The sequence below is a fragment of the Merops nubicus genome, unplaced genomic scaffold, assembly GCF_000691845.1.
Source record: "Merops nubicus isolate BGI_N331 unplaced genomic scaffold, ASM69184v1 scaffold50, whole genome shotgun sequence".
Lineage (NCBI taxonomy): Eukaryota > Metazoa > Chordata > Aves > Coraciiformes > Meropidae > Merops > Merops nubicus.
In genome coordinates, this window is record NW_008583308.1 from 1 (window position 1) to 23,481 (window position 23,481).

General features: G+C 40.2%; 1 protein-coding gene across 1 annotated transcript; it reads left to right on the top strand.

Moving 5' to 3' along the window:
- Positions 1-5,440: 5,440 nt before the first annotated feature.
- Positions 5,441-20,560, top strand: LOC103772716 (inactive carboxypeptidase-like protein X2; the record flags this gene model as incomplete). Its single annotated transcript, XM_008940061.1, has 3 exons — positions 5,441-5,601; positions 19,699-19,783; positions 20,410-20,560. Coding segments are annotated over 3 exons (397 nt in total), but the record flags the coding sequence as incomplete, so codon positions are not given.
- Positions 20,561-23,481: the final 2,921 nt, after the last annotated feature.

The window sequence follows — 23,481 nt, forward strand, 5'->3', positions numbered from 1 at the left end:
AATATATTCCAGAGCCTGCAGCAGGAGCCAAGGGGACAGTCTTTTGCTGGGAAGCAAGCTGAAGCCAGGTGCTGCTCAGCTTGTCCTGGGCCTTGGATTAGATCAAGTGTGTTTCTTTTGGAGCCCATTCTCCTAGGACCTCAGAACCTACACTTCTCCCATCCCCCCTTCACCTGCTGGGTAACAGCCATGCCTGGGCTGTGCTGCTTTTTGGCAGCACTTTCTTTGGCGTTTATTATGAGAATAAGCTCCCCACCTCTGCAGCGTGGGGCCTGGTGTGCCCTCCCTGCAGTGCTGTGTAGAACCTCAAGTGAAAGGACCTTCTGCTCATTGCAAATCATGGTTTTATTCTTCTGCATTCAAGATATTTTCTTTCCTGTGAACAAAGGCTTCACAACGTCTCAATTTTCCTTGATACAGGTTTTTTTAGTGTTGTTTTCCTGAGCTGTCTGAATTCTGCATGGGTTGATTCTTCTTATTGTCCCAAAACTGCTTTTACTCATTTCTGGTCTAGGGAATTCCCTGATCTCAGGACTGTGGGAGGCTCAAGCACGGATACCCCAGCAACATTTAGCTTACATCCAAGTGACTTCTGGCTTGCTTCCTTTTCTTGTTCAAATATAGCCCTTTTTCTCTGCTAAATCTTTCCCTCTAAAATTTCTAGTAATCCTCAAGTGAAAAGCTTTTACCCCTACTGAAAGTTTGTGTGTATACTACAGATACAGTAGGTCCCTAAACTCTTTGACAACTTAGAGTTACCACTATGTTTGGCAGTGTTAAAAGTATGGGCTTGCATTTATTTTACTTTGGGTAGTTTCCTTTGGAATTAGCTTAAATTTTTTCAAAGATGCTTAAAATGTGCAGCTCTCTTCCCTGTCGCTTGAGGTTTGGTGCCTGATTTTACTTTGTGTGGATTTTAGTGGTATTGAAAAGATATATGCTTATCACCAAGAGTAGGTACTGCAGGGGACTAACAGGTCAGAGGGGTAATGAGGTCCCTGGTGATTTCTCTTTGCTGCTCTAAGGGCAGGTTGTGGTGTGCTGGGGAAAGGCAAAAGGCACTGGGATTTAAGCAGCTGTGTTTTCATGCTGTTCAGTATTTCATACGAAGAAAAACACTTGGCTGAAGTCAGACTCCTTGAGGTCAACATGCTCCTGAAGTTTCATCAGAGCTCTATGCTAAATACACGGTGATGAGCAATTTTATGGGTTGCTGCCCTTGTGCTGTGGTCTGGATATCACCACAGTGCCATCACAATATTCATGTGACTCGTGTTCTTCCCCGAAATAAGACAAAATTCACTCTCTGCTGAAGCTCATCTGATGCAAAGTCAGCTGAGAAGCTTAGGGCTCACCCCAGGTAATCGGCACTACCTCGATTCACAGGGAATTTGCAGAATAATGAAGTCTTTCAAAGACTTCCCTCTGAGGTGGTGTGAGGGTTTTTGGTGTTTTTTTTTCTGTTTAGATTATTTGAAGCGTATGAAATAAATCAGGTGGTACGCGCTTTATTCTGAAGGACAGGCTTAGTAGGACTGGATAAGACCTTCTAAGATGTGCTTCTCATGTAACCTTGCACTGTGGGTGAGCTGATTTTGCTCCCAGTCCTGTATGAAGGTGGTGATGAAGCTAGGACCTCTTGAGGAGCAACAGTTCTAGAGCCCTTCATATTGGAGATTGAACCTGTAACTGCAGTAGTGACACAACCAGTAGTAATTTAGCACAACCAGTAGTAATTTAACATCATTGGGAAGAATCATAGCCTAAAATAACACTCATTGAGGATCTCTGCCTTCAGGGGTAAAAGTCGTTAGTTTGTGTCACTCGTACAATAATTAGCAGTGGTTAAAATGTGAAATAATTAGTCAAATGATGTTTCTTCCCCTTCCTCATTTTCCTGGTCGGAGCAATCCAAACAACACTGAAGATTAACCAAATCATGCAGTCGTGTGTGTGCAAATAAGCAGGAGGTGTTGCTTTTTGTCTTTTCAGTTCTAGTTCTTTTTGAAAAGCTCCCTTATCAAAACAAAAGCAAACAGCAAAATTATTGAAGTTCTACTTTCAGCCTGTGTGCTTTAATTCTTCTCTTCTACTGGCAGTGGTTGCTATAAATACTCGTGATGAGTAATGCTTTTTTTCACCCCCCTCCCAAACTTCCTATGGTAAAATGTTTGTGATCACACTGCTGGGAACTGAGAATTTAGGCAGAAATAGTTTGATATTAGGTATATTTTTCCTGCTCCTATAGCTGGCTTGTGAGAGAAGATTGAATTAAAATCAGAAGTCATAAAATCTGTAAAGGAGTTGTAAACTTTTGATTTTGCTTCATCTTAGTTTTTGGGTACATAAGGAGTTTGTTTTATTTGAATTACTGTTCTCAACATTCACATTTATAGATAAATAGTTCTGGAGTGACAGAAAAAAGTCCAGTTTCCTAGACTGAAGATGTATTTTTTTTTTGTAAGGCATTGCAAATTGAGAAATGTTTTTGCTTTTGGCTGGAAGTAAAATATAAGCTGGGTTATGCTTTGGGTTATACGTGGAAATTTAGTGAAGGAAAGAAAGGTCTGCTTAAGACTTTCCTTACTTAAAGTTTTCATTAGCTCTCTCAGTCTCTTAGGAAAATAATGTAAGATCTTTAAATGTATAGCTTAGTTATGCATGTTGTAACTCAAATCTATTGTATTTGTTAAGTCAATATATGTGGAGACACACTTGCAGAGCAGGATAACATGTTTTGCTGAGCATGGACAATCTGCAGACAGTGAGATTCTCCTAGGCCTGAGAAAGTCTGTGAAACAACCTTGAATTAGCCAAACAAGGAGGAGAAGAATGTAAACACGGGCAGAGCTGAGGACAACAGTTGTGAAGGCTGACAGGGCACATGGACAGAGCATGGACAGTGGTTATTATCCAATCTGTAGCTCAGCTTAGGCATGTGAAGAGGCTCGTTCACCTGTGGGGTTTGGGGGCTCTCTCTTGTCTGCTATAAAAGGCTGTAAAACTTTGCAATAAATGGATTTGTCTGCTGACCCCTTGGAGTGTGCATCTTTCCTCCAGAGCTCCTACCTGACAAATATATATATAACCTTTACATTCAAATATTTTGCTGAGAAAAGTTATCTTGTTCTGTATTTTTTAAATTGAATGTTAGATTATAATTATTCTCGTCTTTCAGGAATGAAGATTTTTTCCAAAGAACTTGAATAGCAGTTTTAACCACTAAATATTTGATTTGAGTTTATGAGGTTGTTTTCTTATAGAAACAATAAAGTGGCCACAGGGCAAATTCAAAACGTTGAGTTTATGAGGTTGTTTCTTATAGAAACAATATTTTAAAGTGGCCACAGGGCAAATTCAAAACGTCAATCTTAAAAAAAAATACAGATTTGAAGCTTGAAAAAAAATAGTTTTAACATAAATTTATTGAGATTCTTTCTCTTTAGCTTCAGAGAAGCTGATGTTGGGAAATAATAGAGCAGGAAAAAGTAAGAGCATGGTTTCTTTCTCTTTCTTATGCTCTCTTTATCTTTAATTAAGACCATAGTATTTTAAGCTGTGCATAACTATAAGCATGTCCTTTAGACTCCCCATATTTGATATACAACTTAAATGTTTAGTTTTATTTAAACCCAGTGGAAACCATGGAGACTTGAGTATGTAATCAGGTTTGGTGGTGGTTTTCTGTTTTGTTTTTTTTTCAAATAAGCTCTTTTTTCTCTTTTCTTCCCTCTCCTTGTAATGAGGAGGAGAGTTTTACACCCTGGTGAGCATCACACCAGTGGGAAATAGCCTCAAACTGAATGAGGACCAAGGATCCCAGCTGTTTGATATACAACTTAAACAAATGTTTAGTTTTATTTAAATCCAGTGGAAACCATGGAGACTTGAGTATGTAATCAGGTTTGGAGGTGTTTTGTTTTTTCAAATAAGCTCTTTTTTCTCTTTTCTTCCCTCTCCTTGTAATGAGGAGGAGAGTTTTACACCCTGGTGAGCATCACACCAGTGGGAAATAGCCTCAAACTGAATGAGGACCAAGGATCCCAGCTGAAGCAGTGAGAGATATGGGTACTTAGTCTGCAGAAACTGGGGTTTCATAGGTGTAAAAGGGATTAGCACGACGTTGATTCAGGGTGCTCTGCAGATTTTAACACTTCCTGGCAAGCATGGGTTTTAAACCCTAAGGCTGCTTCAGCTCCCATCTTATTTTAAAATGCATTGAAACTTTTTCTTGAAGAAGGTTATAACTCAGGTCAGTGATCATATTTATGTTCTCATGTTTTCCTGTTCTTCAGTTCTCCTTGAAGAATTTATCCTCCATTATTAATAGTTTTTCTCTGTGTCTTGTGCTTCAACTTTTACACAAACTCCACTTTAAAATATCAGTTAATACATAGAAGTAGGTGGTTCAGGTAATTTTGGTAGGTGCAGGGAAACAAGTAATTTTTAAGCTGCCCTATCTGAGATTTGAATACCTGAGAAAATGAGGGTTTAGGAATTGAATCTGTGTCTATGACTCATTTATATTTATACATATTTATTTATATGATTTCTTTTGTATTTAGGAAATATTTAAGGATCTTCATTCTTGGAATTGCTTGCATGGCAATGATAAATCCACATTAACCACAGATGAATTATCATAAAAATACATACAGCCTCAGAAAACCATATGGAAAAGCTTCTGTGCTCTCTATGACAGTAGCCAACGTGGTTGGCCATTTCCTGGGCTTTAGTAAGAAGATAAATATCTAAAGACCTCAGATGCTGTATTTCTTTAAATGCTATTTCAGATGTATTTTGAGTACAGCTTATTCAAAATACCTTGCTTTGAAAATGGTGAAAAGGATGCTTGTAGTGGTTTTGCCAGCAAAAATGGGGATATAGATTGGTACAGAAGTTGGAGTACCTTTGGGCAAAAACCTGAGTTCTTATACCTCTGATACCCTAGTGATGAAAATTAATAATTCTGAGACTGAAAATTCATGGGAAATGGTACCAGTGTTTCCATATGCCCTACACTCTCTGCTGCTTCCAGAGGAAAGGAGATTGATCCAGCACTGACCATTTTTTAATGGATTGGACATGGCATTTTAGAACTGCCATGAATCTGAAAACCAGGTAGGTAATTTGTTTTGGATAAAGGCTCTGTCAGGACACAGGCACAGAGAGGTGGACTGAAATGAAGTTCTATTTATGCTTTCTAACTATAACTTAAATTTATATGTAATGGTTCTTGGGTTTTAAGGGAATTTTGCTGAATTTCCCTCTCTGCTTTGAGTAAGAAAATATTTTGGTCACTCTATATAGCTGTTGAGAATAACAGTCTCAGGGGTCTTAAAAACAGAGCTAAAAGAATAAATGGGATGAATAATGCCTTCATGCTTTCTTTCCTCTTTCCCATGAAAGACTTTCAGTTTCTTGGTTCTGATTTATGAAGACAATTTTACCTTCTTTTCAGGCAGGTGTTAACGAAAATGATTTTTATGATGGTGCTTGGTGTGCAGGAAGAAATGACCCATATCAGTGGATTGAAGTAGATGCTCGAAGGCTAACAAAATTCACTGGAGTCATCACACAAGGAAGGAACTCTCTCTGGTCGTAAGTACATGCTTACTTTACTCCCTGAGACTCTGAGCTTTCAAGGAATTCATGTTGTGTTGTGTTTTGGTTCTTCAAGGGGGAAAAGAAAGAAAGGAAATGCTGTGTGACATAAGTAACTGAATGGAAGAACAGTAAATGGCAGTGGTTATTATAGAGAACATAAAATACAGCTTTAAGGGGAGCAAGCTTCCACAGTCATTTCCTACATCTGGGAAAAGAAGCACCATGATTCTTTCATATCATATACTTTTATATTCACCTTGTCAAATGTTGCTTGTGTTAAACTTCCTAATTGTTTTCCAGTATTTAAATCAGTTAATCATCTTAAAGAATAACCAGTGATCTTTGGTATTTCCTAATACACACCAGTGATCTTTGGTATTTCCTAATACATAGGCAATCACCAAATAATTACTAAAATCCCAAGACAACAAGATTTTTAAATGAACAGTTAAGGCAAATTTTGTATTTGTACTCTTTTTATTCTTTAGAAGAATTTATACTGTAACAAAAAAAACCACATAGTATGTTTTGACCAGCCTGGCAGAGTTTGGTAACAGGCATGTTACGCCATGTAGTATGTGTTGACAAGCATGGCAGAGTTTGGTAACAGGCATGTTACACTGTGTTTATGAATACTAGGAAGCCTCCATGCAGTTTGAGCTTGCCCATGCAGAGCCCAGGATCTCCACTTTGCTCTGGTGGCACTTTCCACTTTCAATGTTGACAGCATTTGTGAGCTTTCTGATCACTCCTTGTGTTATAGAATGAGTTTATAGAGCTGGCTTGCACAGTTTTGTGTGCTTCTGTGGTGCTTAGGGATGTGGACCATAGTGGTGGACGTGGCAGTGTCAGCTTAATGATCTTAAAGGGCTTTTCCAACCTAAATGTTTCTATGATTTACTTGTGACCTGCTTCTGAGTGTAGGTGCCCAGACCTTGTGTTACAGAATGAGTTTATAGAGCTGGCTTTTGTGTGCTTCTGTGGTGCTTAGGGATGTGGACCATAGTGGTGGACGTGGCAGTGTCAGCTTAATGATCTTTAAGGTCTTTTCCAACCTAAATGTTTCTATGATTTACTTGTGACCTGCTTCTGAGTGTAAGTGCCCAGACTGCTTTATGATACACCCAGGGTGAATGAAGTGAGAAGTGTACATAAGCAATACAGCAGTCAGCTGGCATAAGCAAGAACTGGAGGTGTTGATTTATTTTGTCCTGATTTTTACAAGGTTTGTTCAGTCCTTTAATTCCTTGTTGAGTCTCACTGTGTTATGTGAGCAAATAATTGCACTTGTGTTGCTAAACCTTTTGACCAAGTGTGCAGGAGTTGGACAGCCTTACAGCCATTCTGGTGAGATCTCTCACTTAAGAAAATGAATGTTCAATTTAATAGAAGGGAAACCAAAAAAAATACCATGATATCTAAGAAAAAAAGAAAGAGAGTCTCTTTTTTTCTTCTGTAATTTAATTTTCTGGTGTTTTTTTCCCCTTTTAATGTTGCTGTGGGTGTAGAAGCCTTTTTGGCAATACGGTTTCTATATTTATTCCACATTGTTCTGTGTAAGGTAGATAATTACTGTAGCAAAGTCTTATTCTTCTCTGTATTCATGCTCTTAACATTGGTGTTCCTACCAACGCCAGTGCTGCACTGCTTCATCCTCTCATATGGCTATTTTTAGTTCAGCTCTATTGCAAGTTTACAGCAGGACTTGACACTCTATTTATAGTTGTTATTCACAGTCATCTTTTTGTTTTTTTAAAACTATTGAATCTTGCTTTTGCCTTCTTTCCCCATGAAGAGCTGATGGGCAGAACGCTGAGGGTCTGCAGGAAGAGCAGGGCTGGTGTTGGGAGAGCAGGTCCAGGCTCCTCCTGGACTGCCCCTCAGATTTGCAGAGAAACAGGCACATTTCTGCCTCACAGGAGCAAAGATGGCTTCAGCTGGCCCAGCTGCACTGGGAGTCAGGGTAATGTCTCCTGGAAAACACAACCTGTAAGACTGAGCTGTGCATGGAGGGGCCAGGGGAGTAGGGAGAAACAGTCCCAGGAAGAGGTGAGCTCCTTCCTTACCTCCAGCTTGCACACAAGGGACTGCTGTGGAGGTGGCTTTTCTTGTCAGGGTGTGATGGCCTCCATCTCACCTGGTGTCTTCTGAAACAGCCTTGACTGGGGGACTGGCTTCCATCAGTCCACCTCATTTTCTCTCCCCTCATCAGACTGAACAGATAAAATCAGTGTAGTGGATGCTTGTGCACTCTACTTCTGCATGTGTAAGTCCTTGGATTTTTAAAACTTGATACTCCCTGAGATACCAAAGTAGTTGTTCCTGCTTTCAAAAGTGTTTAGGCTGATGTATGCAATCCTCATCTGGGCCAAGAGTGGTGTCTTGGGATTTACAGAGTCTCAGCACCTAGGAACATCATACCTGGGAAAATGTCAGATGCTGTTTTTTGAATTAATCAGAGTAGACTTCCTATGCCAGTTCCTCCAGCAGCCAAGAAAGTGGGATGAAAAGAAAAATTCTGTTGTGGTAAAGACCTACAAAAGAGGAGACTGGATCCAGACAGTGTAGAGACTTTCAGCTTGGAGCAGAAGTTGCCTTAGGATGGGACTCAGAAGCACTTGATGGAAGTTTTGCTACTTGTGGTACACTCAGGAGATGGGTGTTGCATGCAGAGTGTAGACTTCTGTAAGCCAGCCCAGGAGAAACAAGCTGGTAGGACATTAACTGATGTGGGCAGGTTCTTTTTTGACTGTTTTGCTATAATAGGCATTAGAAGTGAAGGAGACTCATTAGCATCCTTCTTTTACACTTGTCTTTTATCAAAGAGGACTATTTGTGATATGAAAGTTTCTTCAAAAAGATGCCATTCTGTTACCTCAGGCACCTCCCAACCTTCCCAAGTTATGCAACAGGAATATAGTGCTTTCATAACTAATAGAAGCATATATTGGAGAATAAGCTTATTTCAGGTAGGAGAGCCAAAAAACACCCCTCTGATCTGGGTTTTATTAGAAGCAAAAGCCTGCCAAGCTTGAGAGCCAAGGTAAGGTTTTTATTTAAACCTTGGAGACTTTCCCAGCATTATACAAAAAAAGATTAAGATACTTGGATAGATGTGAAGTTCACCTGTGCTATTTTGTGGTAGTGATAAAGAAGTAGAAAAGCAATGGTGGGTTTTTTTTGCCCCCTCTTTGTATTGAACAAGAAACTTCAACAAAGTGAAGAAACTTACTTAGCTGAAAGTCCCATCTGAGCTTCTGCATAGATCAGGTTGGTGCCTCTCCTGGTTCCTTTAGCTTGCTGCTTCTGAATTTATGAGGAGGTGTAAGGTGACAAGGGAGGGCAGGCAAGGACACTGAATCCTGCATCAAACAACTTTGCCCCTCACTGCAACTTTTGAGTTATTAGCATCCTGATCTTTGATCCTGCTTGTATGTCTGATCCTGTCACCAGAGCTGGCCTACTGGTGGTGGAAGCAACTCTTTACTCCTTCATGGCAACACTGACAACTCTAGTCTGGTTTTGCTGGTGGCCCAAAATGATCCCTTACACTCACTCCACCCAGAGACAGTCCATTTATGTGCAGCCTTGCTGGATGTGAATCCAGCTTGGGTTTTGGTGGGGTTTGTTTTTGAGCTTTGCAGGTAATAATGAATTGAAGGACACAACACAAAGCATGGAAGGGTCACTTTCTTTATGCTGGGAGGAACTTCTTCACCTTAGTAATTCCTCTCCCAATCTGCCCTGGAAAGTTGGTAGTTCTTGTGTGTCCAGCCCTATGGGCTGTGGCTCAGCTTTGCTTGTTCAGGGATCTTGTGTTTGAGACATGAGAGCCTTGAGGAGGAGCAGGTCAAGGGGCAGAAACAGCTCTTGAAAGCACAGATGACCTGCTTAGAGAAGGAAGGAAACTATGCTTGGTTAGTAATGAATACTTGAATTGTTTAATCATTTCCTTTTTTTAAGAAAAACCACTTCTGAGTCAAATTTTGTGCTCAAACTGCCTGGCTGTGAATTCTGTGCTAGTCACGTGGAATTAAATCTTTCAGGTTTTCTTTTTTCCTCCTGTAACAAGCAAAAAAAAAGGCTTTGAACAAAACCTTCTGCATCTGAGGAGTCTTTTTTGCCAGTCAAAGCAAACCCGTGGACTCAAGGGCTGTTGTGGTTCAGGCACCTCAGTCATTCTTTGGGACACCTGAAGTCATGGCAAAGTGCTCTTGTACCATCATAAAATGCCAACTTTGCTTAGGTTATCCAGAAGATCTGCAAATGTTGAATTTCACAGATGAAGGGGACCCAGCTGTGAGAACCAGGACTTCTTTTTGATTTTTTTTTTACACTGAATATATCCAAAACTCAGAAGTGCCACAAGTGTTGGTTGAAAGCTTTATCACCTTGAGAGTGGGCAGAATATGAGTTCCTTTGTATGAACCAAGAACATTTGGGGATCAGTTTTGTTCTGAATATCCAATAGCTGATAGATATCAGTGATCTGTCTTTGCAGAGCTGTTTTGTTGGCCTTTCAGGCTAGAAGAAGTTGGGAGAGTGATGTGACCTCTGAGAAAGGCATGTGACATCCTCCTCTGAGAGGTTACAAGAGGGTTTATGGCTGGATATTTGGGGGAGAAACACAGAATGTAGTTCCTTATATAAATGCCAATAAATAGTTCAGTTTTATGAACCAAGTATTTTTAAACAACTGTTCAATGGTGTTGAGTGGGACAAGGGAAGCATCGTTGTGGAATTGTGCCATATTATTTAAAGAAATGATGTGATAGTTTAAAATATGCACAATCTTGACAGAAGGAAAGAAAATATTAATCATTCTTAGCAGTTTGGCAAGACTCTAAAAAACATAGGAAGTGTGTTGCTCAGAACCCAAACAATCTTTTGATAGTTCAGCACCATCTTTTGTATCAAGAGAAAGCCCACACGTCTAAACAGAATATTGGCTGTAATAGAAAGCTTCAGGCTGTTTCAGTGCAGAGGATGTTTTGATTTTTAGAAGAGGATGCAGTGTTGGAGTAAGATGTATTTGTGACTGGAAACATTTTCTTAAAATTAATCTTTCAACCATGTTCAATTATACATTGTCACTGCGTGTCATGCTTCCAAGGATGGCTTATTTAAGACCTTTCAGCCTCATGAAAATAATGAAGATTTTTTACTTTCATGCAAGATATTTTTCTTTTTTTTTTCCCTTAAATAATAACAACAACAAAAAAGGGAGGTGACAATTTTTAAAGTCTGGTTTTAGGGTAGTGGTCAGTTCACATCTTGCAAACCTGCAACAGGACTTAAAAGCTTAGTTGGTTGGAGAAGACAACAAATTGATGTCATTGCTGGCTGGAAGGAATAATTATCATGACTTATTGCTTGCTTCTAAACTGACATGCTTTAAACTGGACACTTTTGTTCCTAACTGTTTTAATTAGAAGCTAGTGTAAACACCATTACACTCTCCCTACTGAATCATTTGTTTGGTTTCCTTGTGCTACTCTGTAGGGATAACAACTAATAAATATCCATCAGACTTGATTTTGTGTCTGATTGTGCTTTTGCTAAAGACATGATATTTGTATTTGAATAGAGAATTTGCCTATTTTTTGCAATTTTTGGAGTAGACCCTCATCTTCAGCCTTCTCTGTGTGTGCAGTGTAGCCCTTCATGATGCCCCAACATCCCTTTTGACAAACTGTCCTTAAGGAGCTGTAGGTCTGCAGCAAGCTGGGAATCTTCCAGAGATAGAGTTGAGGATGAATTTAGGTCAATGCAGTTTACATGTTTCTAATTTTGGCACTACAACATTCTGTTCTTTAGCCACAAAATAAATGTGTTGCACCAAATTGTAATTTATTGCTATACTAACTGGTAATTCCTCAGGAGCTGAGATTTGCAGTTTTGTTTTGTTTTTTATTCTTTTTTGGGGTTTATTTTTGCACAGTGAGGATTGCAAATTGGTAAACTTCCTTGCACTTGCAAGAGGGTAAAAATCCTTGCTTCCTCCCCAGTTTATCAGCCATTCATGGTATTAAGACCATGATCTTAGTAGTAAGATTGGCTTCATGGAGAGATAATCACATCAGCACCTTGAGTATGCCAATGAAGAGTATTAAGAGCAGTGATAATCCTTTCAGAGTAACTGTGTTAGTGTTTGGGACAGCGTGGTGGCTACTCACAGGTATTTGAGTTGTTTCTACAGATAACCAAGAGAATAGAATTTTGCACTGTACACACAAAAAAAGGGGCAAAACCCAACAGTGCAATAGTGTTTTTGAAAGTATAGTAGAATGAACTATAAACCTGGTCTAGAGGGAGATGTTCCAACAGGCAGGGTTGGAACTGGATGATCTTTAAGATCCCTTCCACCCCAAACCATTCTGTGATTCAATGAAACACTAAACCCTGCCCACCTCACAAGGACAACAGACATCCTTGGCATTGACTTTCAAAGCAGCAGCTCCTCTCCCCGTGCAAAGGCTGTGAAAACACACCGTGATGAAACTTCAGCAAATGCAATGTCTTGATGTTTTTATCCAAATCATCTAACAAAATAAGCAGCTGCTGTGTACTGACTTGAACAGTTGTGGTGCATTGAGTCAGTGCAAACTGTTATTTGCCCTGACTGGGTGACAGGACTGCAGAGATTATTACATCTTCCCCAAAGTCAGACTCTTAGAGAGGGAATTGTTCCAAATCTTCTGAAATCATATTAAATATATTGATGGAAGCTATAAAAAAACCCCTGAATTCAGGGCAGGAAAATCTCTCCTGATATATTAATGCCACTAGTTCAATATTATATTGCTATTTATGATTGATTTTCTTGGTAAGTTATATTTTCCCTTAACTCTGGTTTGGTGGAATCATCTCATGGGCTCTCAACTGTTTCAGCACTGAGAGTGAGCATTCATCAGCTTCAGCCTTGAATGCTCTCCATCTGTTTGCCCAACTTCAAGCCCTGTGCCACATTAATCTTCCACCTCAATTCTGGTGTCCTACACAGGAATTTGATGCAACAACCCCCCCGCTCTGGGCGCTGGGGAGCTGGGTTTGTGACCAGCTGGGATGATCCTGTGTAGGTGGAGTTCTGACAGCACACCCAGAAATGTTTTTTTACTCTCACAAGTTTGCTTGACAAAAATGTCACGGTGGCTGCTGCTGTGTTGCAGTAGGGTTTGTCATGATGTTCCTGCTCCAGTTCTGGCTCCTTTGCCAAGGGCTCTGTGAGTCACTGTGCTGTGCTCAGAGGGAGCAGGTCACTCTCATCCCATGAGGGATCCTGCCTGATTAAAGCCATAGAGTGTTTCACAGAATCATAGACACCTTTGTGTTGGGAAGGAACTTTGGAGGTCATGTAGCCCAGGCCTGCAGTGAGGAGGGACATCAACTAGAGCAGGTTGCTCAGATCTCTGTCCAATCTGACCTGGCATGTTTCCAGGGGTGAGGCATCTATCAAGTCCTTGGGAATTCTGAGGTTAACCAACACTTTGGACTGTGAAAGGGTTTTGGTGTGTGAAGAAAACCTGCTTTGCACAGTGAGGCTCACTGGAGATGTTCAGAAGAGGAAGGAAACCTCCAGGGAAGGGACTGTGATGGGTGGTTTGAAATCAAGTGAGCTGAAGCCTTTAGGAAAAGGATTCATCAAATGCACACAGGCATCTGCTGCAGCAGATTACTCAGTTATTAACCACAGCCTTGATTTGTATATTTTGCATGTGCATTATGACTCGTTGCAATGGGAATGACTGGGGGGGTCACCTGGGAGGCATCAGGCAGCTGCTCTCTTCCCCTCCACTCGTGCCCTGGGCAGACTTCTCAAGTTCCCAGGAAGGAGACAAAAAGACTGAGTGAGGCAGTGCCTGTGTAGTTCAGATCTTTCTCCTCCAAATACATGACTGGTTTATAAAGGCGTGGTAGGTTCAAAAAAGTTAAAAATGTCACAAAAGTAGGCTTAGAAGAAAAGGAATCATAGTTTGGTTGTATTTAGCAGATATAGAAGATAGAAAAGCTGAAAAGTGTGGGGTAAGATCTTCAAACACATGCAGACCTCTTTATGAAGAATGGCCTGAAATGCCAAGTGTTAAGGCCATAAATCTTTGGGGCAGAGGATGTCTTTGACCCCACATAGGAGGCCTGGCACCTTCAGGTGTTACTATCTGAATGTCCAGCATCAGAACACCCACAGCTGGCACCTTTCTAGAAAGGTCAGAGGGTCAGAGATGAAAACCTTGTCCAACCCTGGCCAGAATTGGCAGCTGTTGGGTAGAAAAGCTTTTCCAACCCCATCTCCTCACGGAGGAGAAAGCTCTGAAAAATCTGTACGTGCTTCATTCTGAGCAAGTGAAATTCCTCCCCTGAGTTTTTCTTCATAGGGCCTTCAAAGAGCTGGATTTCACAGCAGTACATTCATTTAAGTCAGCTAGAAGCCCTTTCAAAAATTAAACATTCAAAGATTTCAATTATTAAAGAAAAATCAACCCTTGCTTGCTAGTCAAGCCCCATCTATTAAATCTTGTTTAATTACTTTGTAAAACTTGCTGGGCTACCTGTGGTTAGCCTGAGCATTTTTTAACTTGGCTTGTTTTTGAAACTGTTGGGCAGTGCTTGATTTAAAATTTTTATCAACAGAAATATTATTATAGAATATTAATATTAATGGTTTTACATTTAATTGCATGAGATGACAAACGACTCTTTCAAGCAGGAAGCCTTTTAATTGCCAGCGTGCTGATGCTGTTGCACGAGGACAGTTTAATCTAAGATTTGCTTAGCATATTTTTTTGTTGTTGTACAGAGATTCTGCTCTTTCAAGTGTTTTGGCTTGTCAATTTATATATTATGGGAGGATACACATCTGTTTGCCAGTCTGCTTCTATTTTCTATTAATTTTAGGGTTTTGCAAAGCGGATAAATCAGATTATCATGACAGCAGAAGAATAATAGGGTCAGCTGGAGCCAGGTCCACTGTAGATAATGCCAACGTGAACTCTGCCAATGTTTGGTAGTCTCATCCACAGCATCTCTGCCACTGTGGACCTGAGCTTCTGCTGGCCAGCACCTGCCAACCTTCCTTGTTTATCTCAAATCTTGTGGGGTTGCACTGATGTGGAAAAGCATCCTTAGAGACTAGGATAAGAGCATCAGATTTATTTCACTTGTTGCTTATTCAGCTTTCTGTTATTGAGAAGCTTGGCCTTAACTTATTAGATGCAGCAGATGCTGTTCAAACAAAATAAAACCCTACTCAAATAGAAGTCCCAGGTGATGCACTTGCCTGCCAGAGGCTGGGCAGCCAAAAGTCTGGCATCCCTCCACTGCTTCTCTTTTAGGGCTCAGAGCATGTTGTGCAGAGCTGGGATTCATCTGTGTGTCTAATACATGGAAAGAGAAATGAGCAAGTTGTGTTGGGGAAGGCAAAGCAGAAAGGTGTGTTCTAGTTCTCCAAAGGTATCTTTCCCCATGCTCAGTATTATGTGGTTAGATAAGGAAAAGATGATTCTTCGGACAGGAACCTGCCAAGGCTGTAGGAGTCCTGGTTTTAATTCTTTTAATCCTCTACTTTGATTCGTGTTTCTTCTCTGTCCCTGGGCAAGTCACTCAGTCCCTCAGCTTCTACTTTTTTTTTGGATGGAAATGGACAAGCTGGACATTTCTGTGCATCACAAGGAACTGAATTTAAAGTTGAAGATGTTCAAAGAAGCCTTGTCTAAATATAATGCTTTATGGATAAAAATAATAATAATAATTTTAAAGATCCACCATATTAAGTGAATTTGAATCAAAATATATTTTTTTTGCATTTAATTTCTGTGAAACGAATTGATTAGTGTTGGCAGTAGATAGGGAGATTTTTCAGATAGGCTCCTCCTGAAGGCATAAAGCTGGCACAAATTTTTAAGAGGATGATTAATGGGGAGCATCTGAATTCAAATCATTCCTGTCAAATCTGTCTCTGGTGAGTCTTTCCAGCATGGATGAAATTCATGAGGCACTCGTGTGAGCACCACTTTGTGCTAGAGCATGCTGAACTAGAGATAACCTGGAAAGCTTTTGAAGGTGCTGTCACACAATGACTTCTGTATTGCCTAGCTTCTTGCCAAGAAAGAGCTCCATAATTAACACACTCTTTTCTGAATGCTGGCAGTGAGAACTTGCCCTGAATTATGTTGCCTTGACTCTCTACACCAAGAAATATCTGTGTTTTTGTCTGAGGAACATAATAGTAGGTCTGGAGAGATTTTTAGGGAGTGAATTCAGCAGAGCTTCTTTAAAACAGTAAGGACATTCTAAGTACTGGAAATCTTTACAGCTTCTTTCAGCTTTTCTTAGATAACTTTATTGTTCAGTGCTGATGGGCCTTGAAAAGATTGGATGTGATGTGCTGCAGAAATTAATATCTGTGAATCCCAAACCCAATGAGATGTTTTTTCTTGTCACCAGGTAGCAACACAGATGATATTCCCCAATATCTCTTCTAGCACAACACTTTGCTTTAGCTGTCGTGTTTCTGTGCTCAGATTCCCTGAAAGCTTTAGAGTCCTGTGTCTGCAGGAAGAACTTGAGCACCGTGTGTCTATTGAGCTCTTCAGTTCCAGGAAGCACTGTGCTTAGTGTAAACAGACTGGCTGTTGATTCAAGCCTGTGCAACACATCCATCTGCTTCCTGGAAGCATCAGACCTCCTGTGCTGCACATGTATAGAAACTCTGCAGCTTCTGAGAAGGTTCAGTATGAGAATGCTGCTCTGTGTCTGTGGAAATATCTGAGACTTCAAGATACTCAACTGCCTGGTCAGAAGTTAGCATTTGTTTCTCCTAGTTATTTACTTTGAACACAAGAATACATGCAGAGTTCCTCTTGCCCACCCTGAAGAATGTGCCTTGAAGGCAGAAGATGCCATTTCTGAGGGAAATCTGATTTTACAGCAGCCTTTTTAATATTAGCAGAAGCTGTTTTTCTTATGACACTGGCGAAAAGGAAGAAGAATTTAAGCCCTAGATGTGGTTTTGCATTTAAGGCCATTGGGAGAAGGATCTGATCACCTGTAATGATTTTATTCTACATCTTAACAGATACAAAGTGGATGCTTATTCCTTACAGGCAAATACAGTTAAAAGGATGTGATGTCTCCTAATATATTCCACTGATTTATCTTGTCCCATGACCCTTGGTAGTCCTTTTGTGCCACAAATGTACAAGACTGGATGTAGTCTTAGGTGTATTTTATTTGGGAGACTTTTAATAAAGCACGTTACTTGTTGCTACTCTAGTTGGAAGATGTGTACAACTGATGACTACACATTTTCCTTTGGGAGAAATTTGAACCTTTGAAGCTGTAGGGAGTGAGAAAATTAAAACAGTAAGTAAAAGTCTTAGCTTGGAAATTTTAGTGTAACAGCAACATTGTCTCACACCAGTAAAATAATCTGGTTCTTTCAAAAACTTTCTGTATGTGCCATGACTCTTAGAAAATTCTCAGTCCTAAAGAATGCCCACTGTTGTCTTGGCTTTGTGTGACTGTGGTTACTCTATTTGAATTTCTTTTCCAGATGTCATGAATATGGATGTTTTGTGTTTGCCTTCTTAATCTTTGTGCAGTTGAAATGAAAAAAAGAATTTGTAATACTTCAAAAGTAATGATGTTATTTCATTTGTGACATTGTCTCTTTTGGCACTTAACCTGATATTGAAAAATAAAATCATAGAATCATAGAATCCTTTAGGTTGGAAGAGACCTTTAAGATCATCAAGTCCAACCATCAAGCCAGCATTACTAAGTCCTCTGCTAAAACAGAATCAGAATCAGTCAGGGTTGGAAGGGACCACAAGGATGACCCAAAAAAAAACCCCACAAAAACAAACAAACAAACAAAAAAAACCACACCAAAACACCAACAGAACAAAAATATGCACTGAATATTTATACTACTACTACCACCACTCCTGTTCAAGCCTATGAGCTTTGCTCTCCAGCTTGTTTTTTGTTTGTTTGTTTATTACCTTTTCCAATCAGATAAAAACTATCTTTCCTCCTCCTGGAATTTTGATGTTGACCATTTCCAAAATTCCCAATTTCCCTCTTTGCTAGAAGTTAATCTGCCTGTCTTCAACTCATGATCACAGAAAACACTGCAAGAAGAAAGGAAAGATTTTTGCAAGAGTTAGTAGAGACTTCCATAGCGTGTTGTGCCTCATTTAACAGCCATGAAGACTGGAGATGCCAGAATAGCATTTCACACATCTCCAGTAAATCCCCTACTCCAGAAGATCTTCCACTGAGAGGCAGACAATCAGTATTTCCAGAGTGCTGCTAACTTGTTAAAGCTGTTTAGCAAACGTTGAAGTAGTGTGTACATTACAAGTGATAGGTGTATTTTATTTTAATACAGTAATCAAAAGTTCAGTGTGCTTGGCAATAGGCAAGATTTTTCCTCTTAAAGTAGCATGAAGGGCAAAATCTATTCATTGAGGAAAGCTGGTGAAAGATTTTGCTCATTTAGTGTGCAAATCCAAGCTGGGTTTGTCCATTTATTGATTTATTTTACAAAGTGACTAATTTTGGGGGGTATTGGTATGCTACACACAAGTGCTTTTCTAAATCCTACTGCACACCTTTGGTTTTAGGTGTAACTTAAGGCTGGACATCAGCTTGAATCTTTTACTTAAAGTGGAACCACTGCTCAGAAAATGAACTAGCAGATTGAAGTCTAGTTATCCATTTTCTGCTCCATTTCATGCACCAACTTAGGTGTTATTTGAAGGTCATTGTTTTGTACAAGAGGAAGCTGGATGAACTGTGTGCTGATCTTGTGGCTGATTAATTTGCTCTTTTTCTGCCTCTGCCCCTTCTTTTGCCTTCACTAGAAGCCTGACTCTCTTTTAAGGACCACATAAAGACTACTTTGTCCATTTAAACACAGTGAAGTCACCATGAGTGTTCATAGGTAGTTTACTAATATTATTTGTTGATTTTAAAAGAAAAGCCCCAATTGCCCCTATTCTTTCTAGTCCCAAGAGCTCTCCTTACCTTCGTTTCACTCCCAGCTAAGAATCCATGTTCAACAATGGCTGCTCTGGAGAACTGCTGGTTGGGCACTATCAGTTTTTATACACAAAAATAGAATTTAATCATCCTGGACTGACTTTACAGCACAAAGATACCTCTAAGCCACAACTCTCCTGCAAGTCGCTGCCTATTGAAACCAGGAAAGTGTTAGATAAAAATCAAATTACTGCTGCACTTTCAGACTAACAAATATGAGAGGAGAGTCAGGGCATTACCTTCTCAATAGCTGTGTACACATTACCATGGGGAATGCCCACACAGTGTAAAAGCTACAGAGCTTTAACTCCTCTCAGAACATAGGAAGCAGAATTATAGTTCTCCTACTCTTCTTTAGCTGAATACAGACAAGGCACAACTGAGGTATGAATTAAGATTTTTCTTTTTTGGATTAAAGGGAATTTTGCTGTAAATCAGATAACAGGCCACTCCAAAGATCAGGCTGGAGAAGATTGATCTGGGTCAATACAGTAGCTGTGTACTGGATCTGTGATCAGTTGGACTCTGCTGCACAGAGACAGAATTGTCTCTTTGTTCCTACCTGTTGCTTATAAAAACAACAATAACTGCAGGCTTCTGTCATTCCTCTATTGGAAAAAATGGAAATTTTGTTGGTTGAAATTCTTGGACTTTTCCTTCTAGAGGATTTTTTTTATTCCCCATCCTAATAACAGCAGAAATAATCAGTATTCTGTAGCTGAAGAGGTAAGATTGTTGAACACTGGATGCATATATTTTAGATACACCATTTATCCCAAACTCTGCATATAAAAAGAAGGGAGAGTAGTAAATCCACACCTCATGGAATCCCAAAGGTTTTTTTTGTTTGTCTGTGCTAGGTTTTTTATAATTATCTGTTGAATCTCAATTTGCATGTCACTTTTTCAAGGGAGTGTTGACATGACTTTGCCAAGTGGGATTTCCATTGCTAGTAGTCTTACAAGCTTTATTACATTCAACACAGTATGCAGTCATTCAATTCATTCAAGCTATGAAAAAGTAACTTAGATACCCTTTGTCTTTTTCAAGGAGTAACTGGGTGACCTCTTACAGAGTATTGGTGAGCAATGACAGTCATGCATGGACTGCTGTCAGAAATGAGTCTGGAGATGTGGTGAGTATCATGAAACACGTTTTCTGAGGAGCAGAGGTGGGAAAGTGGGGGCTGTCCACATGGAGCTTTGATTTATGACATTCATCAGTGTAAGATGACAAGGCAACATCTGTGATCCCACTAATTTGAAGAGAAAATCACATAATGCAGAGACACAGGATATACTATATGGCAGACAGATCTGTGTCTGCCTATGGATGAGAGTACAACCTTGGCAGTGGTCTTGGCTGTAGTAAGACATGTTTCTTGAATCATGCCCCATGCAAGGGTTAGCATCAGTCTGCTGGTCCCTGGCACCTCATGCCCATGAAGCACTTTTTGTTAGAGAGATATTGTGGACCTCTGGCTCCTTTGCCCCTCCCTTAGTGGTGTGTGAGGATTGTCCTGTATCAAGAGCAGTTCTGTACCACCCATCAACCAGGAGCTGTACCAGCTGACTGTTTCTATTAACAACAGTGCCAAGAGACTTCTTGAAGAACTGCGTGTGAGGGTTGTCCTGTATCAAGAGCAGTTCTGTGCCACCCATCAACCAGGGGCTGTACCTGCTGACTGTTTCTATTAACAGCAGTGCCAAGAGACTTCTTGAAGAACTGATCTTGCCATTTCTGTGTGTTTGGCCTACACAGATTTTTGAAGGAAACAGTGAGAAAGAGATCCCAGTCCTCAATATGTTGCCAGTGCCACTGGTTGCACGTTACATCCGGATAAACCCCCGCTCCTGGTTTGAAGAAGGCAGCATCTGTATGAGACTGGAAATCTTAGGGTGTCCTTTGCCAGGTAAGAGTCTTTCTCAGTTGATGTTCACCTGGCTGCCTGTGCCAGAAGTTTTATTTCCTTAAGGTATCTCTGCTTTTGATATATCTGCCTTTAGAGAAGGGAGTTTTGCAAAAAGAAACAAAAATATCTGTCCAGAAACATGGACAGTATCAGAATAACTCTTCAAATGCAACAGCAGAGTATCTATAGGTGGCTTTATTAAGAAAACAACATTGCATGGGTGACCTAAGAAGATTTTCTCTGTTGCTTGGGATGAAGTGCTGTGCAATTAATCTTACTGGATGCATGTGTACTGGGGAGGCAGTAGAATTACACATTGGAACAGTCCCTTGCAGAAGTCTTAAGCTTCTAAGGCAAGAAAGAACCATTATAATCATGCAGTCTGAATTTTAATTAGTTTTTCCCTGGAATTAATTTGAAGGCAAATACTGTGACTGAACTAGTGCTTATCTTGTAGGAGGAAGGAGGGGAGTTGGGGATGTAAAGGATTTCTAGCAAATTCCAAGTGTTATTGAAACCAGCATCATCCCTGCTAAGTCTCAGTTGAAGGTAAATGGTCCTGTCCTCACTAAGGACCATGGAAAAGGCACAACCAGATATTTAGCATAAGCTTCATGTGTCAGCTCTTTCTCTTATAAATGCAAAATACATTTAGGGCTTTGCTAAACAGTGTCTACAAAGTGGGACCTTATACAAGGCCACTTAAAAAAAAAGAATATTCAATACTGAAAATTCTGGCCAAGCCATGCTTCTTTTAAGCACATTGTAAATATTCTTCTGGTGGATTTGTCTACATGTATATAGATAAATATTTGGAAAACTGCTTGTTCAAACCTTTTCTAAGTCTCCCACTGCTCATTCCACATCTCTCATCTGCCTTTTGGGTTTTTTTGCCTCTTAAATCCTGGCTCCTGGGGGATAGCTCACTGGTTTTTTTTGCAGGATTAGTACTTTCAGAAATACTAGAGCCAGAAAGAGAACTGCCTTTCCAGAGCCTATCATCACTGCTTTAACAGTTCTGCTGCTGTTTAGAGACATGCTGCCTCCAGTTCCACTGTTGATGTAGGGTCTTCACATGCCAAGTAGTAGACAGAATTCTGTCATTTAGATGTTTAAATACTCATGGGGGAAAAAACAAAACACAACAGTCTGGGTTATGGAAGGGATAAGTTTCTGATGAAGAGAAGTATGGGACAAGTTTTGCCATAAAGCTTTGTCTGCAGGTAACAGGTAGCTCCTGGAATTGCATGGCAGTGGTCCTGTGTATGTCAACATTCATATTTTCAGTAGGATTCTGATCTATTTCAACCATGGGTTTAGAAAACTCCAGCTCTGTGGGTCACTTGCTTCCCATTGTAGCTTCTACCCTAGAGAGGCAATTCCAGAGTCTGTATTTCCCCTCAGCTCTTGAAAGAACTGGTGGGATCTCAGAAAGCCCTGATCTATCCCAGATTCCTGTGTTGGTTTACAGAGGATCTATTCTCTGCAGCACAGGGTGTGAGACTGAAGGAAGAATGAAGTTTTCTTCAGCACCATAACTCTATAGGCATGCAGGGAAGTCTCCAGGGAATAACAGAGATCACACTCAAACCATTTTGGAATCTCATGATCCCTTTCTATTCCATAAAACTGTACTTAAAGAGGAAAGAGCAAAACTACTGGTGTTTGGAAAGGTGGATTTTATGAAGGGCAGCTGTTATTTGCACAATTTTTATTGGATATACACCCGTACGGGGCTAAATTCTGCTTTTCAGTGTTGCAGTTTGTCACCCTTTGTGTTTGTGGGGCTGTGTCAGTGGGTGAAGGTGCTCTCGAGGTGAGAACATACCAGCTTTTCCACCACTGTTGCTGCTGTTAAAACTTGTCACAGGTCTTGGATTAGCATGGCAACACCATCAGTGCTTTCTCCTGGTCGTCATTTATTGAGTTAATTGCCTGCAGTGGCTGCTTCAGTTTATTCCTGAAAGAAAATACCAGAATCATTCAGAGAGAAACACAATGGGGATGGGGTGTGTTTATTCAAAATGTAATTGGACTGAAAGTACTAATAGGTTTTGATAAGCTAAAACTTTTTGCCTCAGAAAGAACTGACATTTCTTTCTTCTAGCTCATTTTATTTGTCGCATGCAAGGCTCTCAATACAAAGCTGTTCCTCAGGTTGCAGAGGCCTTTAGGACATAATTTATTTGTTGCAGTTCCCTATAACTGGACTTCTTCACCCTTAATTGGTGTCATTTCACTCATTCCAAGTTAGATAACTGGCTGGTTTGGCCACAGGTCCAGCCTCTTCACTAGCCCTGCCAAACACTGTATTGACCATGCAACTTGAAATCAATGGTTCTTTGCTGACAGTGGCTTCCTTCAGAATAAAACTGAGCAAGTCTCCTGAATTCATCAAAGTCAGGAGGTGGGGCTCTGTCAGTTCACACAGCTCCATCTTTCCCAAAGCCTCGTGGAAGAATTCATGCAAGGCTTGATTTCCTTGAATGCCTCTTGTAGTTTTGATTATATTTGCACCCTGATTGTGAACGTACAAGAAACCAAGTTGTCAGGAGGGGCAGTTTGGTTGTGTTTTAGAGCTACTAAGCACCATGTCCTCCTCAGGCAATGACAATGCATAAGCAGATGGGGCATAGGGAACTACTTTGAGAACAAAAGTGGGGCTAAAGGAAAGCAAGTCATTTTTTCATAGCTGTGAATTTCTTTTCATGTCTTTTAAACCTGTAACGTCAGGTTTTATCTCTTTATTAATCCCTGAATAAATTAAGTGATTTGCATTCAGCCTGTGTTCTGCTTCAGGTAGGCTTATGAGGGAGGGTATGAAAGGAATACCAGATAAAGAGGAAACCTGGATAATATATTCTAGATATTATACATTCTAGGAAAGCCTGTTAGTATAGAATCATAGAATGGCTTAGGTT